The sequence below is a fragment of the Jaculus jaculus genome, chromosome 19 (assembly GCF_020740685.1).
Source record: "Jaculus jaculus isolate mJacJac1 chromosome 19, mJacJac1.mat.Y.cur, whole genome shotgun sequence".
NCBI lineage: Eukaryota > Metazoa > Chordata > Mammalia > Rodentia > Dipodidae > Jaculus > Jaculus jaculus.
Window position 1 is genome coordinate 58,863,534 of NC_059120.1, and position 17,773 is coordinate 58,881,306.

Below are 17,773 nucleotides of genomic sequence, written 5' to 3' on the forward strand. Positions count from 1 at the left end.
GGTTAGAGACCCTACAAAATAAACAGGGCTGGAGAGATGGCTTAGCAGTTAAGGTGTTTGCCTGCAAAGCTAAAGGACCCAGGTTTGATTCTCCAATACTCATACTGTAAGCCAGATGCACAAGGGGGCGCATGCATCTGGAGTTCATGTGCAGTGGCTGGAGGCCCTGGCGCTCCCATTCTCTCTCTCTCTCTCTGTCTTCCTCTTTCTCTGTGAAATAAATATATAAAAATAAATAAAATATTTTTAAAAAGCAAGAAACATAGCCATCAGGGAAATGCAAACTTAAACTACTCTGAGATGACCTCTCACTCCTGTCAGAATGGTTACCATCATGAAAACAAATGACCATAAATGCTGGCAAGGATGCGAGGGAAAAAGAGGAACCCTTCTACTGTTGGTGGGAATTCAATCTGGTACAACCATTGTGGAAATCAGTGTGGAGCTTCCTGACACACCTAAAAATAAATTTACCACATGACCCAGCTATACCACTCCTTGCTCAACCAAGTTTGTTGCTGCTCTATTCACAATAGCTAGGAAATGAAAGCAGCCTAGATGTCCCTCAACTGATGAGTGGATAATGAAGATGTGGCACATTTATACAATGGAGTTTTACACAGTGGTAATGAAAATTATGAAATTTGCAGGAAAACTAATGGATCTGGAAAGGATTATACTTAGTGAGGCAACCCATGTCCAGAAAGCCAAACACTGCATGTTCTGTCTCATATGTGGATCCTAGCTACAAATGATTAGACTTATACTGAGTTGGAATGAAACTCAGTAGCAGAGGCCAGTAAGCTAGAAAGGAGATATAAAGGGAACAGAAAGGAAGAGAGTGGGGGAACTTAATAGGATGGTATTGTATGTATGTCAGTAAAAGAACAGATCAAAGGGGGTGGAAAGACTTAAGTGAGGTCAGAGAAAGAGATTGAGTAAAGGAAAGGTGGAGGGAGGGCTAATCAAAATCTAAGAGGATATAAATAAGTCATATAGAAACCTACTTTTTTGGACAATTGAATACCCAGAAGCCATAGATTTGTTACTAGAAAATTATCAGTGCCAGGGATGAGTTGTTGGCCAGAAAGGTCCCTGATGCTCCCCAAATATTATAGGCCATTGCCAAAGCCCTTGGTTTCCCACCAAGAACAGATGGTAAGACCCTATTGCTAGATTCCACATAGTTGGGCTGCAAGGTCACTGAGAAATCCTGCTGGAGCTGAGCTGATAATCTTCTCTGTGTAAATCAGCTTACAAAAGGTGGACAAAACTAGCTGCATGCAGCTCAGTGGGAGAGAGAGAAATCACCAGTGAAGATACTCAACAGTGGACACTTCAAGCCTTAAATTTGGGCAGCCAAGCCAAATGAGCCAACTAGTGAAATAGTGGCATGTCTGTTATGGGGGAAACCAATTACCCTCTCATTTGACTGGAGGCTTGCTCCATGGTTGGGAATACATCACTGATACTGAAAACTTATGATGGGGGAAGTCATAAGCCCTAGGGGTATAAAGTCTGCTGGTGTCTGACTAAATGTATATAATATACTCACCAAACTGCCCAGTAAGCACTTCTCTTAATGTTCATACCCATGTATTAATGCTACTCTCACTTCTGGTTAGAGAAGCTTTGCTTTTCAGATGGCAGTGACCTTGGGATGACTCAGAAGGCATCATGGTGCTGAGAAGAAGTGACAGAGGAGTGCTCAGCACTGGAATATTTCTACCACATCTTCCAAGGCGCAGGGTCCATTGTGGAAGAGGTGGCGGAAAAAATGTAAGAGCCAAAGTAAGGGTAGGACTGCTTATGATACATTTTTCCAGACACAAGATGGCCTGGACATCCATGACCTCACAGTGCCTGACAGTACCTATACATGACCATCATAATACAATGAAAAGATCATGACATCAAAACAAAAGAGAGACTGAGAGGGGGAGGAGATATGATAGAGAGTGGAGTTGCAAAAGGAAAGTGGATGGGAGGGAATTACCATAGTTTATTGTCTATAATTATGGAAGTTGTCAATAAAAAAAAAAAACAACAAAAAACCAAAACTCAAGTCAAGTAAGCAAACAAACAAAATTACTAAGAAACATTGCAAGATATATTCAAGGGCTGTCTGAGAGATAGCTTTGTGGTTTAAGGTGCTTGCCTGCAGAGCTAAAGGACTCTGGACTGATTCCCAGGACCCACAAAAGCCAGATGCACAAGGTGGCACATGCATCTGGAGTTGGTTTGTAGTGGCTGGATGGCTCTGGTGCGCTCATTTACTTTCTATCTGCCTCTTTCTCAAAATAAATCAATAAATAAAAATGTTTATCTGGGTGTGGTGGCACACACCTTTAATCCCAGCACTGGGCAGACAGAGGTAGGAAAACTGCTGTGAGTGTGAGGCCACCCTGAGAACACACAGTGAATTCCAGCTCAGCCTGGGTTAGAGGGAGAAAAAAAAAAAGTTTAAAAACATTATTTAAAAAGATATATTCAAACCAGGCTTGATGTACAATCCCAGAACTCATGAGGCAGAGGTAAATCAGAGACCACCCTGAGAACACAGTGAATTCCAGGTGATCAGCCTGGACTAGAATGAGACTCTACCTTGAACAAAACAAAACAAAACAAACAAATAAACAAACAAGATACATTTAAGAGAAGTCAACAAAGGGAAAACACCACAGGCTGACCTGGAATTCATTATGTAGTCTCAGGGTGGCCTAGAACTCATGGCAATCCTCCTAGCATTGCCTCCCAAGTGCTGGGATTAAAGGTGTATGCGACCATGCCCAGTTTTTTTTAATATTTTATTTATTTGAGAGATAGAGGGAGATATAGACAGAGAGAAGGAATAGGCATGCCAGGGACTACAGCCAGTGTAAATGAACTTTAAACACATGTACCACTTTGTGCATCTGGCTTATGTGGAACCTGGGGAATCGAACCTAGGTTCTTTGGCTTCACAGTCAAATGCTTTAACCGCTAAGCCATCTCTCTAGCCTTGGAGTAAAGTTAAAAACAAAAAAAATTTTACATTTATTTATGGATTTTGGAGATAGGGTCTCACTCTAGCCTAGGATTACCTGGAACTGACTTGGTAGTCTCAGGCAGGCCTCAAATTCACAGCAATCCTCTTACTCCAGTGTGCTAGGATTAATGGTATGTATCACCATAAACAGTTTTCATTAACTTTCATTTTTCTGGTAGGTTCTTCTTCAGTTCGGTGTTATCACTACCCTATCCCCTTGTTTGGTGTATTTCTTCAGGTTGGAATTAAAGGTGTGAGCCACTAAGCCTGGCTTTATTTATTCATTTATTTGAGAGGGAGGGAGGAAGAAGGGAGGGAGAGAGTGGGCGCAACAGGGCGTCTTGTTTTTGAAAATAAACTCCACACACATGAACCATTTTGTTTACCTAGGCTTATAGAGGTACTGGAGATTAAACCCAGGCCTGAAGGGTTTGCAAGCAATTGCCTTTTGCCACTGAACCATCTTCCCAGTCCATGGAATAAATTAAAAATTAAAAAAAAATTGTATTTTATTTGAGAGAGACAGAAGGAGAGAGAGAGAGAGAGAGAGGGAGGGAGGGAGGGGAAAAGAATGGGCGAGCCAGGGCCTTCAGCCACTACAAACTCCAGATGCATGTGCCACCTTGTGCATCTGGCTTATGTGGGACCTGGGGAATTGAACCTGAGTCTTTTGCCTTTGCAGGCAAGTCTTAACCACTAAGCCATCTCTCCAGCCCCATGGGGTAAAATTTTAAATTAGGGATTAAACAGGAAAAAAGCAGTACTTCTCTCCTTGTAGTTTACAACACATTTTTAAAGATTTTCTAGAAGCATGAGAGGGTTAAACATTTCCCTTCTTCCTTTCATTAGAAGATTTTCTCTTATATGTGAAAACTAAACAGTAAATGGATGGGAAGGAGCCAATAAAAATAAAGCCTAAAATTTTTTAGTACTGCTGGCAGTGCATCTAATTTTCCCCCAAAACTGAATCAAACAGAATTCTTACAGAACTGAATCTTTGCTAACAAAATAAAAGCCTGCATGACAACAGAGGGTTGCCAGGGAAGCAGGATCTCACTGCTATTTTGCAGTATGAATAAAGACTAAAAGTTCACATAAAATATGGATAAAAATTCATTTCTCTTAGTTTCTGAGCTTCATAGGGACATTTTAAAAAAGATTTTATTTTATTTTACTTATTTGAGATTGACAGAAAAAGGGGGGAGGAAGGGAGGGGGGGGAGAGAGAGAGAGAGAGAGAGGGAGGGAAAGAAAGGGCCTCCAGCCACTCCAAATGCACTCCAGATGCAGGTGCCACCTTGTGCATCTGGCTTACGTTGAGTACTAGGAAATTGAGCCTTGAATTGAGGTCCTTAGGCTTCATAGGCAAGTGCTTAACCTCTAAGCCATCTCTCCCAACCAGCACATTTCTTAATGAATTATAAGAGGATAAGCAACAAGGTGGAACTGGAAACAAAGTTGCATTCTCCATCCCCCACCCCTTACCACTCACTTAAGAATAAAACCTGGTAAAACAGGCTCTTTGTACCTGATTGTGTTTCCACTGCCAAAGGATGTCATAGGGAAGCTGGAAATCAATTCGTTTTTGTCTTAGATATTTTCCTGAAACAAAAAAACCACTATCAATGTCAATACATATGCTATGCACTGACAATATATATATTTTTTCTCTTTCTAGGTAGGGTCTTCATCTAGCCCAGGCTGACCTGGAATTCACTATGTAGTCTCAGGGTGGCCTCCCAGTGCTGGGATTAAAGGCAGGTACCACCATGCCCAGCAAAGCTTATTTTAAAATATGTGGTTTTACATTAAAAAAATTATATTTATTGTTCTTATTCAGCTTTTCACCTTCCTGAACTTCCAGGTCTGTGCTCTGGTAAGTCCCCCTCATGTAACACTGGAATATAGGGATGGATTCCTATATTCATGTGTGTTTTCTGCCCCCTCTTGCCAGCTACAAGGCAGGAGCTCTCTGTACTTTCTTCTCTTTCTTTCTCTCTTTTAAGTAATTCAATTTTCATCTTCTCTTAAGCTAATAACATTTAAGTATTAAAAAAATTATTTAGAGCTGGGAGTGATGTGCCACCTTTAATCCCAGCACTCAGTAGGCAAAGGTAGGAGGATCCCTGTGAGTTCAAAGCCACCCTGAGACCATACAGTGACTTTCAGTTCAGCCTGGGTAGAGGGAGACCCTATCTTGAAAAAGAAAAAATAAATTTAGGTGGCCAGGCCTGGTAGCCCATGCCTTTAATCTCAGCACTCAGGAGGCACAGGTAGGATGATCATTGAGTTCAAGGCCAGCCTGGGTCTAGAAACAGGTTCCATTTCAACCTAGAGTAAACTGACACCCTGCCTTGGAAAAATCTCCGTAAAAAATTATTTATTTGAGAAACACAGGTGACAGAGAAGGCTGCGGGGGGACAGAAAGAGAATGAATGAGTGAATGAATCAATATGGGCACACCAGGGCCTCTTGCTACTACAAAGGAACTCTAGACACATGTACTATGTGTACTGGCCATTAGGCTTTTCAAGTGAATGGATTTAACCACTGAGATATCTCTCCAGCCCTATTTATTTGATACACATTCTGAATAGGGTGAGATGGAATCTCAAAGTAGGTAATTAAAAAAAAATTTTCCCTTTGTTTTTGTTATATACACTTTCCTACACTGTGCCCCCACTTGCCAAGAGAGGGTCTCTCTTTAGTTTAGACTGGAATTCTTTATCTCCAGGGTGGCATTGAACTCACAGTGATGCTCAACACACCATCCCAGAGCTGGGATTAAAGGTGTATGCATGACTAAGTAGTATTTTTTAATTTTTATTTATTTATTATTACTATTATTATTTTTGATTTTTAATCTTTTTTTCTTTATTTCTTATTTATTTATTTGAGAATGACAGATGGAGAGAATGGGCGCGCCAGGGCCTCCAGCCATTTCAAACGAATTCCAGATGTGTGTGCCCCCTTGTGCATCTGGCTAATGTTGATTCTGGGGAATTGAGTCTTGAACTGGTGTCCTTAGGCTTCACATGCAAGTGCTTAACCATTAAGCCATCTCTCCAGCCCTTATTTTTGACTTTTGAAGTACGGTCTCACTCTAGCTCAGGCTGACTTGGAATTCACTATGTAGTCTCAGGGTATCCTTGCACTCACAGTGATCCTCCTACCTCTGCCTCCTGAGTGCTAGGATTAAAGGCATGCGCCACCATACCTGACTTCAAAGTAGTATTTTATTTTTTTATCCATTTATTTGAAAAAGAGAGAAAGGGAGAGGGACAGGGAGAGGGAATGAGCACGGGTATGCCAGGGCCTCCAGCCACTGCAAACAAATTCCATATGCGTGTACCCCCTTGTGCATCTGGCTGTGGGTCCTGGGGAAGCGAGCCTTGAAATGGGGTACTTAAGCTTCACAGGCAAGCACTTAACTGCTAAGTCATCTCTCCAGCACTTATTTTTTATTTTTGACTTTTGAAATAGGGTCTCTCTCACCCTAGCTCAGGCTGACTTGGAATTCACTATGTAGTCTCAGGGTGGCCTTGAACTCACAATGATCCTACTACCTCTGCCTTCTGAGTGCTAGGATTAAAGGTGTGTGTCATCATACCTGGCTTCAAAGTAGTATTTTTTTTAAAAGAAAATTATTTATTTATTTGAAAGTGAAAGACAGAGAGAGAGAATGAGGCAGATAAGAGAGAGAGAGAGAATGGGTGCACCAGGGCCTTCAGCCACTGCAAACTATCTCCAGATAAGCTTGAGACCCCTTGTGTATCTGGCTAATATAGGTCCTAGGGAATCAAGCCTCCAACCGGGGTCCTTAGCCTTCACAGGCAAGTGCTTAACCGCTAAGCCATCTCTCTAGCCCCAAAGTAGTATCTTTAAAAAAGTATCTTATTTATTTACAAGGGATGGGGGGAGAGAGGGAGGAAGAAGGGAGGGAGGTACAGAGAGAGAATATGAATGGGCATGCCAGGGCCTTTAGTCACTGCAAACTAACTCCAGACACATGCACCTCATTGTGCATCTGGGTTACATAGGTACTGGGGAACCAAACCTGCGTCCTTAGACTTCGCAGTCAAGCACCTTAACTGTTAAGCCACCTCGCCTGTCCCCAAAGTAGTTTTAATTTGCATTTCTCTTGTGACCAATGACTAAGGATGTTGAACACGTTCTTTTTTTAAAACAAATATTTGAGAGAATGAGAGAAAGAGAAATATTCAGGGAGAGAGCAGGTGGGGGGGGGGGGGACGACACATCCTTGTGTATTTGGCTGCTTACATGCATCCTGGAGAATCAAGTCCTGGGGAAATAAAACCTAGGTCCTTTGGCTTTACAGACAAATGCCTTAATGGCTAAGCCATCTCTCCAGTGGACCACCCCCCCTTTTTTTTTTTTTGCTTTTCAAGGCAGGGAGTCACTCTAGTCCAGACTGACATATAATTTACTCTGTAGGCCCAGGCTAACCTTGAACTCACTGTGATCCTCTTACCTCTGCATTCTGAACGCTGGGATCAAAGGTGTGAGCTACCATACCTGGCCCAAAATTCTATTTATTTTCTAAAATATTTACTAAATGCCATCTCTCCAGCCCCAATTTCTATTTCTTTTGAGAATTCTTTCTGTTCAGTTCCATAATATCTGTGGCTGTATAATGAGCCAATATAACCCAACTGGTAATCTCCAGACCAATGAAACACCCTCTCTCTTAAAGAATATAAAACAGTTGGGTGTGGTGACACATGCCTTTAATCTCAGCACTCAGAGGCAGAGGTGGGAGGATCTCTGTGAATTCCAGGCCACCCTGAGACTAGAGTAGATTCCAGGCCAAGTGAGACCTTACCTGGAAAAAAAAGAAAAAAAAAAAGAGGGCTGAGCTGGGTTTGTTGGTGGCACATGTTTTTAATTCCAGCACACAGGAGACAAGGTAGAAGAATCACTGTGAGTTCGAGGGTAGCCTGAGACTACATAGTAAATTCCAGGTTAGACTGGGCTACAGCAAGACCCTACCACCAAACAGCAACAACAAAACAAAACAACAAAAAAAGAGGACAAGAGAGAATTCTCAGTTGTTAAGGCATTTGCCTGCAAAGTCAAGCAACCCAGGTTTGATTCCCCAGTACCTACATAAACCCAGATCTCAAGTTAGCACATGCATCTGGAGTTTGTTTGCAATGGCTAGAGGCCCTGGTGCACTCATTCTCTCCCTCCCTGTTTGCAAAATACATCAACAAAATATAAAAATAAAACCCCCAAAACACAAAATAATAAAAACAAACAAGCTGTGGTGGTGCATACCCTTAATTCCAGGCGGAGTTAGGAGGATCAGTGGGAGTTTGAGGGCCAGACTAGGTACTACAAAGTGAGTGCCAGGTCAGCTGGGGCTAGACTGAGATCCTACCTAAACACCCCTCCACCCACCAACATTATGTTTAGTTGGACATGCTGCTTCATACCTATAAATCCTAGCACTTGTGAAGCTGAAGGAGGAGGACTGCCGTAACTTGGAGGCCAGCCTGAGCTACAGAAAAAGTGAATACCTTGCCTCAAAAAAACCAACTGAGGGGCTGAAGAGATCACTCAACAATTAAGGCAGTTGTCTGCAAAGCCTAACAACTGGGTTCAATTCCCAAGTACCCATATAAGGCAGATGCACAAGGGGCACATACATCTGGAGTTTGTCTGCAGTGGCTGAGGCCCTGGTGTGACCATACTTTCTCTTTTTTGCATGCAATAAAAAATCCAACTGAACAAACAAAATATGTATTTATGTTTGTACCCCTGGATTAGAGTTCCTCTTAGCCTTGATCAGAGAATCTTCTATTTCCAGTAGGTGGCAGTTGATAATGACTCGTAACAGTTCTTTAAAAGAAATTTAAATTAAAAAAAAATTGTGAGAAAAAGTGAAGACAGAGTGCTCAGCCCTAAATGGGACATTATTGTTTTTAAAAACTGGGCTGGGGAGATGGCTTAGCAGTTAAGGTGCTTGCCTGTGAAGCCTAAGGACCCATGTTCAACTCTCCAGGTCCCACATTAAGCCAGACTCAAGGTGATGCAAGTGCACAAGGTCACCCATGTGCATGCCTGGCTAGGTTTGCTTATTCATTCGTTTATTTGTTAGAGAAACAGAGAGTGAAAGAGCAAATACAAGAGAGCCTAAGCTGGGCATGGGTGGTGGCACACGCTTTTAATCCCAGTACTTAGGAGGCAGAGGTAGGAGGACTGCCAAGAGTTCAAGGCTACCCTGAGACTACACAGTGAATTCCAGGTCAACTTGGGCTATAGCAAAACTCTACCTGGAAAAATAGTATAGCACACACACACACACACCCCTCCAGATGCATGTGCCACCTTGTGCATCTGACTAAACATGGGTAGTGGGCAACTGAACCTGGGTCTGATGGCATGGCAGGGAACGGCTCTAACTGCTAAGCCATCTCCTCCAGCCCCTACTTTTCTATTTTTAATTAATCATGAGCTTTACTGTATAAAGGAGTCATGTGTTGGCCCCATTTCCCTCATGTTATCCTGTTATATCCTCTTTCCTATCCCTATCCCACTGATCCCCTTTAGTGGAGTTGTTGGTAAGTGTTCACCTTGAGGCCATTAATGCAGCAGTCAGTCTCTTGGGGGAATATTCCCACCCTATGATTTATTAAAATCTTTCCTCTCCTTCTTCCCCATTGTTCCCTGTGCCTTGGCAAGTGTGCTATCTACTTATTTGCAAGCAGAAAAATAAGGAATAGGAATGCCAGAGCCTTGTGCTACTGCAAACAAATTTCAGATGTGTATCAGGTTTGTGCATCTGGCTTTATGTGGGTACTAGAGAATTGAACAAGAGAATCAGGCTTTGCATGCAAGCTCCTTTTATCACTTGGCCATCTTTCCAGCCCCTAAATGGGATATTTATATCACCCTTTCCAAGGCTTGGGAAACAGTGTAGAAGAATGGGTGGTGGAAGGGTGTGGTAATTGGAATCTGATTTCCCCCATAAACTCATGTGCCCCGAATGCTTGTTTCCAGGCTGGTGGCAACTTGGGAGGTGGAACCTTGCTGGATGGAGGGGTTGCTGGAGTTAGGACTTCTGTGATGTTATGGTCAGCTCTCCTTTGCCAGAGCATGTCTTTCTTGCTGTTATTTTCTAAATGATGTGGAAGAAGTGATGTCTACCTTCTGCTCATGCTATGCTTTCCTCAGCATCATGAATCTTCCTCTTGAGAGTAAGCCAAAATAAACCCTGTCCTCCCATCAAGTGGTTTTGGTCAGGTGTTTTGACCCAGCAAGAAAAAGGTAGCTGCGCCAGAATGCCAGAGCTGGAGACTGGGAATGGTGCTGTGGAGAGTTGTCTTTGGAGCATGACAGGGCTGCTGTACTCATCAAATCAAAGCAGCCTAGGTTTCCTAGACATGGTTAGGCCACAGATGGTCTCCTGGGGATCCACTGTCCTTGAGGAGCTGTAGGAGGCTGATGCTACTGGGGTGGGAGCCCTATTTTCTGACAAGTGGCATAGGTATTGCTACCTCATGCTCTGGTAGAATGTGGCAACCCCATGTCCATTCAGGCAACCTTAATTAAACTCTGGGAGGGGCAATAAAAAAAAAACAAAGAAGGTGGTGGCGCACGCCTTTAATCCCAGCACTCGGGAGGCAGAGGTAGGAGGATCGCCATGAGTTCAAGGCCACCCTGAGATGACAGAGTTAATTCCAGGTCAGCCTGGACCAGAGTGAGACCCTACCTCAAAAAACCAAAAAAAAAAAAAAAAAAAAAAACAAAGAAGAAGTGGGGTATGATAGCACATGACTTTAATGGCAGCACTCACTAGGCAAAGGTAAGAGGAGGATCACTCTGAGTTCAAGGCTAGCTCGAGACTTCACAATGAATTCTATGTCACCCTGGGCTAGAATGAGATCCTACCTTGAAAAAAAGAAAAAAAAAAAAAGGTCTTCTAATCTCTGGGCATATCCCATACACACTGAAACACATACATGAAATAAAAAAATAAAAAGGGTATCTTCACTGGTGATTTCTCTCTCTCCCACAGAATTGACCCATGACCTAGCAGTGCCTGACACTACTTATACAAGACCATCATCATAATAGGAGGAAAAGACCATGACATTAAATTAAGAGAGACTGATGGGGGAGGGCTATGATGGAAAGTGGAGTTTCAAAGGGGAAAGTGGGAGGGGGGGATGACCATGAGATATTGTTTAGAATCATGGAAGCTGTCAATACAAAAAAAAATGAAGGAAAAAAAAGTCATTATAGAGCCAGGCATGGTAGCACATGCCTTTAATCCCAACACTTGGGAGGCAGACGTAGGAGAATCACTGTGAGTTCAAGGACACCTTGAGGCTACATAGTAAATTCCAGGTTAGCCCTGGGCTACAGCAAGACCCTACCTCAAAATAAAATAAAATAAAATAAAATAATAATAATATAAAGCATTATTTAGGAGGATCACTGTGAGGATGAGGCCAAAGTGGGACAACAGAGTGAGTGCCATGCCATCCTGGGCTACAATGAGATCTTTCCTTGAAAACACACACACACACACACACACACACACACATACACACACGAAAAGAAAAACAAAAAGGAAAAAACAAACTGATCAACAACAACAAAAAAAACCCCAAACAAAACCCCAACAACCAAAAAGAAGTGCTGGGATTGAAGGTGTTAAATGCATGGGCCCAAAATTCCAGAACACCATTTCCTCACTTGTGGAACCAATGTGACCATTAACTTACGCTCTTGTAACCTGGAACTGTGAGCTAAAAATACCTTCCCCCCACTTCTTTTTCTCTCTCAAATAAATAATAAAAAAAATTTAAAATTTATCAGAGATAGAGAGGAAGAAAGAGAGAAAATGGGTGCGCCACAGTGTCCAGCCACTGCAAATGAACTCCAGATGCACGCACCACCTTGTGCACCTGGATTACGTGGGGCCTAGAGAATCTAACCTGGGTCTTTACGCTTTGCAGGCAAGTGTCTGAACTGCTAAGCCATCTCTTTAGCCTGTTAATAAAATATTTTTTAAAAACTAGTGTTAAAGACTATTGGGAGTGAGGTGTGGTGGTTCACGCCTTTAATTCCAGCACTCAGGAGGCAGAGATAGGAGGATCACCATGAGCTCGAAGCCACCCTGAGACTACAGAGTGAATTCCAGGTCAGTTGGGACTAGAGCAAGGCCCTACCTCGGAAGGAAATACACACACACACACACACACACACACACACACACACGTATACACACACACATACATACATATATACATATACACACATACTGTGTACATTCAGTACTCACCAACGTGAATGGGGGCAGGAAATAAACCATATTCATGTTCACCTGGAGTATATTCTAGTTTCTCTTTCTTGAATTGGATTAATCGGCTCTTTGGGCTGTGGTTAAGAAAAGAGTAGAAAACAGCAATAAAATCAAATATAAGCAACATATCATGTATTAAAGACATATAATGGTGGCATACATTATAAATGCATTGTTTGGGGAAAGGGTGCCAAATACTGTTGGAAATGAATGTCCTTTTTCCTTTATATTGGTAGCTGAATAACTGAACCCAGGGCTGCAGGCTTTGCAAGCAAGTGCCATTAATTGCTGAGACATCTCTCAAGGCCCCAAATACTTTATATATATTTTTAAAAGATTTTACTTTTATTTATTTATTAGAGACAGAGAGAGGGAGGGAGAGAGAGAGAATGAGAATGGGCGCGCCAGGGCCTCTAGCCACTGCAAATGAACTCCAGACACATGGCCCCCCTTGTGCATCTAGCCCACGTGGGACCTGGAGAATCGAACCGGGGTCCTTAGGCTTCACAGGCATGTGCCTTAACTGCTAAGCCATCTCTCCAGCCCAAATACTTTATATTTTTTTAAATCTTATTTTGAGGCCGGATGTGGTGGCCCACATCTTTAATCCCAGCACCTGGGAGGCCAAGGTAGGAGGATTGCTGTGAGTTTGAGGCCACCCTGAGACTGCATAGTGAATTCCAGGTCAGCTAGAGCTAGAGTGAGACCCTACTTCGGAAAACAAATAAAACAAACAAAATCTTATTTGGGGGCTGGAGAGATAGCTCAGTGGCTAAGGTGCTTGCCTGTGAAGCCAAGGGCCTAGGTTCAATTCCCAAGCATCCACATAAGCACAAGGTGGGGCATGTGTCTGGAGTTTGTTTACAGTGGCTAAAGGCACCAGTGTGCCCACTCTCTCTCTCTAATCTGCTTCTCTCAAATAAATAAAGTATTTTTAAAAAATCTTATTTTGGGTTGGCTGTGGTGGCGCACATCTTTAATGCCAGCACTTGGGAGGCAGAGGTAGGAGGATCACCATGAATTTGAGGATATCCTGAGACTACATAGTGAATTCCAGGTCAGCCTGAATTAGACCGAGACCCTACCTGGAAAACAAAACAAAGCAAAACAAACAAACAAAAAACCCACCAGGGCCTCCAACCACTGCAAATGAACTCCAGATGTACATGCTACCTTGTACACCCTTGTGCATCTAGCTTACATGGCTACCGAGGAATCGAACCTGAGTCCTTTGGCTTCGTAGGTAAGCACCTTATCTGCTAAGTATTCTATACAATCCAGGAAAATCCTGTTTTAAGAATTTTTTGGGGGGGTTTATTTTTATTTATTTATTTGAGAGCGAAAGAGAAAGAGGCAGGGAGAGAGAGAGAATGGGTGTGCCAGGGCTTCCAGCCACTGTAGCCCCTTGTGCATCTGGCTAACGTGGGTCCTGGGGAATCGAGCCTCAAACTGGGGTCCTTAGGCTTCACAGGCAAGCACTTAAACACTAAGCCATCTCTCCAGCCCTGGAAAAATCCTTTTTTAAAAGAGGCTCTTTAGGAGCTGGAGAGATGGCTTAGCGGTTAAGGCATTTGCCTACAAGTCAAAGAATCCCGGTTCAATTCTCCAGAACCAGATGTACAAGGAGGCACATGTGTCTGGATTTCATTTGCAGTGGCTGGATGCCCTGGCGTGCCCATTCTCTCTCTCTCAAATAGATAAGAGTTTCACTCTAGCCCAGATTGACCTGGAATTCACTATCTAGTCTCAGGGTGGCCTAAATGAGGTCAGGGGAAGAGACTGAGTAAAGGACAGGTGGGGGGGGGGAGGGCTAATCAAAATTTAAGAGGTTATGAATAAGTCATATGGAAACCTACCGTTTTGGACAATTGAACACCCAGAAGCCATAGGTTGTTACTAGAAAATTTTCAGTGCCAGGGATGGGATACCTTCCAGTGAGTTATTGGCCTGGGAAGTCCCTGATTCCTCCAAAACATTACAGGCCATTGCTGAGGCTCTTGGTTTCCCACTAGGCATAGATGGTAAGACCCTACATACTTGGGTTGCAAGGCCACTGAGAAATCCTGCTGGAGTTGAGCTGAAAAAGCTACACTGCATGCAGATCAAGAGGAGAGAGAGAAATCACCAGTGGAGATACTCAACATTGGACACTGTAAGCCTTAAATTTGGCCAGCCAGGCAAAATGAGCCAATGGGTGCAATAGTGGCATGTCTCCGTTATAGGGGAAACCAACAGCTCCCTAATTGGACTGGAAGTCTGTTCCACAGGAGGGAATACATCCCTGACACTGAAAACCTATGACAGGGTAGTCAGGAGCCCTAGGGGTATAATATCTGCTTCTGTCTGGCTAAATGTATATAGTGTGTTCACCAAACTGCCAGGTAAGCACTTCTCCTAATATTCACATTCATATATTAATGCTACTCTCACTTTTGGCTAGAAAAGCTTCTCTTTTCAGATGGCAGTGACCTTGGAATGACTCAGAACATATCTTGGTGCTGAGAAGAAATAACAGAGGAGTGCTCAGCACTGAAACATCTCTATCACACTCTCCAAGGTTCAGGGTCCACTGCGCAAGAAGTGGTGGAAAGAATGCAAAAGCCAAAGGAAGGGTAGGCCTCCTTGCAATGTGCTCCTCCAGACACAAAATGGCCTGGATATCCATGACCTTACAGTGCCTAACACTACCTACACAAGACCATCATAACAGGAGGAAAAGATGATGTCATCAAAATAAGAAAGACTGATTGAAAAGGGGGATGTGACGGAGAGTGGAGTTTCAAAAGGGAAAGTGGCAGGGGAGGGAGTTACCACTGGTTATTGTATGTAATTATGGAAGTTTTCAATAAAAAGTAAATTTATTTATTTTTTAGTATTTTATTTTTATTTATTTCACAGAGAAAGAGGGAAAGAGGGAGAGAGAGAGAGTGGGAGTGCCAGGGTTTCCAGCCACTGCAAATGAACTCCAGATGCATGTGCCCCCTTGTGCATCTGGCTAACATGGGTCCTGAGGAATTGAACCAGGGTCTTTTGGCTTTGCAGACAAACACCTTAATTGCTAAGCCATCCCTCCAGGGCCCCAAAAAGTAAATTAAAAAAAAGAAGAAAAGAAAAAGCTCAGGAGAGGTGGCACACAACTTTAATTCCAACACTCCAGAGCCAGAGGTAGGAGGATTGACGTAAGTTCAAGGCTAGTCTGAAACTAAAAAGTGAATTCCTGGTCAGTCTGGGCTCAAAAAAAGACACAAACAGCAGCTAGAAAGATGACTTAGTGGCTAAGGTGCTTGCCCACAAAGCCTAAGGACCCATGTTTCACTACCCAGATCCCACATAAGCCAGATGCACAAAGGTGAGGCAAACACAAGGTTACACATGCCCATTAGGTGGTAAAATCATCTGAAGTTTGACTGCAGTGGTTTAGGCTATGGTGTGCCAATTTTCTCTCTCGATCACCTTAAAATAATGGTGATGATGGTGCTGTTGTCAACATGATGTTGGCCAGGAGGTGATGTCCAGCCCCTGCAATTGCCATACTTTTCCCTTGCCATCATGGAACTTCTCCTAGACTCTGTAAACCAAGATAAAACCCTTTCCTCCAGCAAGCTGCTCTTGGTTGAGTGTTTTCTGTCAGCTACAGGAAGTTGACTGCATACACAGAATGATGGATGGTTAGCTGAAGCTCTTTCAGAAAATGTAAATGACCCCAACTGGATCTCTATTTTTATTCATTTATTTGACACAGAAAGAGGGAGGGAGAAAGGGAGGGAGGGGGGGGGAGGGGGAGAAGAGAGAATATGATTGGATGTGCCATGGCCTCCAACCATTGCAAACTCCAGATGTGTGCCGCCTTGTGCATCTGACTAACATGGGTCCTGAGGAATTGAACCTAGGTCCTTTGACTTTGCAGGCAAATGTCTTAACTGCTAAGCCATCCCAATAGCCCCCCCAAGTGGATCTCTAGACAGACTTTTTTGTTTTTGTTTTAGGAGGTAGGTTTTTAGTGTACTCCAGGCAGACCTGAAATTCACTCTGTAGTCTCAGGGTGGCCTCCAGCTTATGGTGATCCTCCTACCTCTGCCTCCTGAGTGCTGGGTTTAAAGGATGTGCCAGTATGCTTGGCCAGATTTTCTTTTTTATCCTCTCCAATCTTCTAATAGGCAGCAGTTTTTCATAATATCCTCCTTCCTTGTTATAACCTGTAATCTCCTAAAGTTTCTCTAAACATTACCTACTAGTCTGTGGATTTCAATTCTATGAATTCATAACACAAGAGTCAGCCAGTTGTGGGGTGTTAATCCCAACATTCCAGAAGCTTAAGTAGTAGGATTGCTGTGAGTTCCAGGCCAGCCTGAGCTAGAGAGAGACCCTATCTTGAAAAACAAAACAAAACAAAAAAATCCAATTTGGGGATATCCAAAAATTCTCATATAATATTGGGCATTGGCAAGGAACCCCCAAATTCCAGTTTCAAAAGCATGATTGCATGATTTAATATGATTTTTATAATGCTTAAATTTTAGTAGCAGCATTAAAAAATGTATTTTAATTTAATTTCTTTATTGATTTTTCAAGGCAGGGTCTCACTCTACTCCAGGCTGACCTGAATTCATTATGTAGTCTCAGGATGGACTTGAACTCAAGGTGATCCTCCTACCTCTGTCTCCTGAGTGCTGGGATTAAAGGCATGTGCTACCATGCCAGGCTTATTTTTATTTATTTGAGAGAGAGAAAAAGGCAAAGAGAAGGAAAGAATGGGCACGCCAAGTCCTACAGCCACTGCGCCCCCTTGTGTATATGGCATATGTGGGGTCCTGGGGAATCAAACCAGGGTCCTTTGGCTTTGCAGGCAAACGCCTTAACTGCTAAGCCATCTCTCCAGCCCAGCATTCCCCCGCCCCCAAGTTTTTCGAGGTAGGGTCTCATGCTAGCTCAGGCTGACATGGAACTCACAGCAATCCTCCTACCTCTATCTCCCAAGTGCACACGAGTGCAACCCTAGCATTTAGAAGATAAGGCAGAAGGATTACAGCAAGTATGAGTTTGAGGCCAGCAAGGGCTACATAGTGACCAGGCTAGCATCAGGCGTTACCTCAAAAAATAAAAAAAATAAAAAAAACATATAACAACAACGAAAGCCGGATGTGGTGGTGCATGCCTTGCCATTATTCTCAGCACTTGGGAGGCAGGGGTAGGAGGATCGCTGTGAGTTTCAGGCCACCCTGAGAATACAGTGTGAATTCCAGGTCAGCCTGGGCTAGAGTGACACCCTACCTTAAAACAAAACAAAAACATATAACAAGAACAAGAACAACAACAACAAAAACAAAAAAAAACAAAAAAACAAAAAACAGGGCTGGAGAGATGGCCCAGTGGTTAAAGGTACTTACTTGTAAAGCCTGACAGCCCTAGTGT

At 43.1% G+C, this 17,773-nt stretch overlaps 1 protein-coding gene across 2 annotated transcripts in view; it reads right to left on the reverse strand.

The window, feature by feature from the left end:
• The window catches only part of Ash1l (ASH1 like histone lysine methyltransferase), a 157,178-nt gene that overhangs the window by 42,067 nt on the left and 97,338 nt on the right, over nt 1–17,773 (reverse strand). For both annotated transcript variants that reach the window (XM_045138061.1, XM_045138060.1), the window contains 2 exons: nt 12,341–12,435; nt 4,556–4,629 (listed from right to left, as the gene is read on the reverse strand). In XM_045138061.1, the coding sequence (XP_044993996.1) occupies nt 4,556–4,629; nt 12,341–12,435 (169 nt within the window). The remainder of the gene's footprint in view (nt 1–4,555; nt 4,630–12,340; nt 12,436–17,773) is intronic.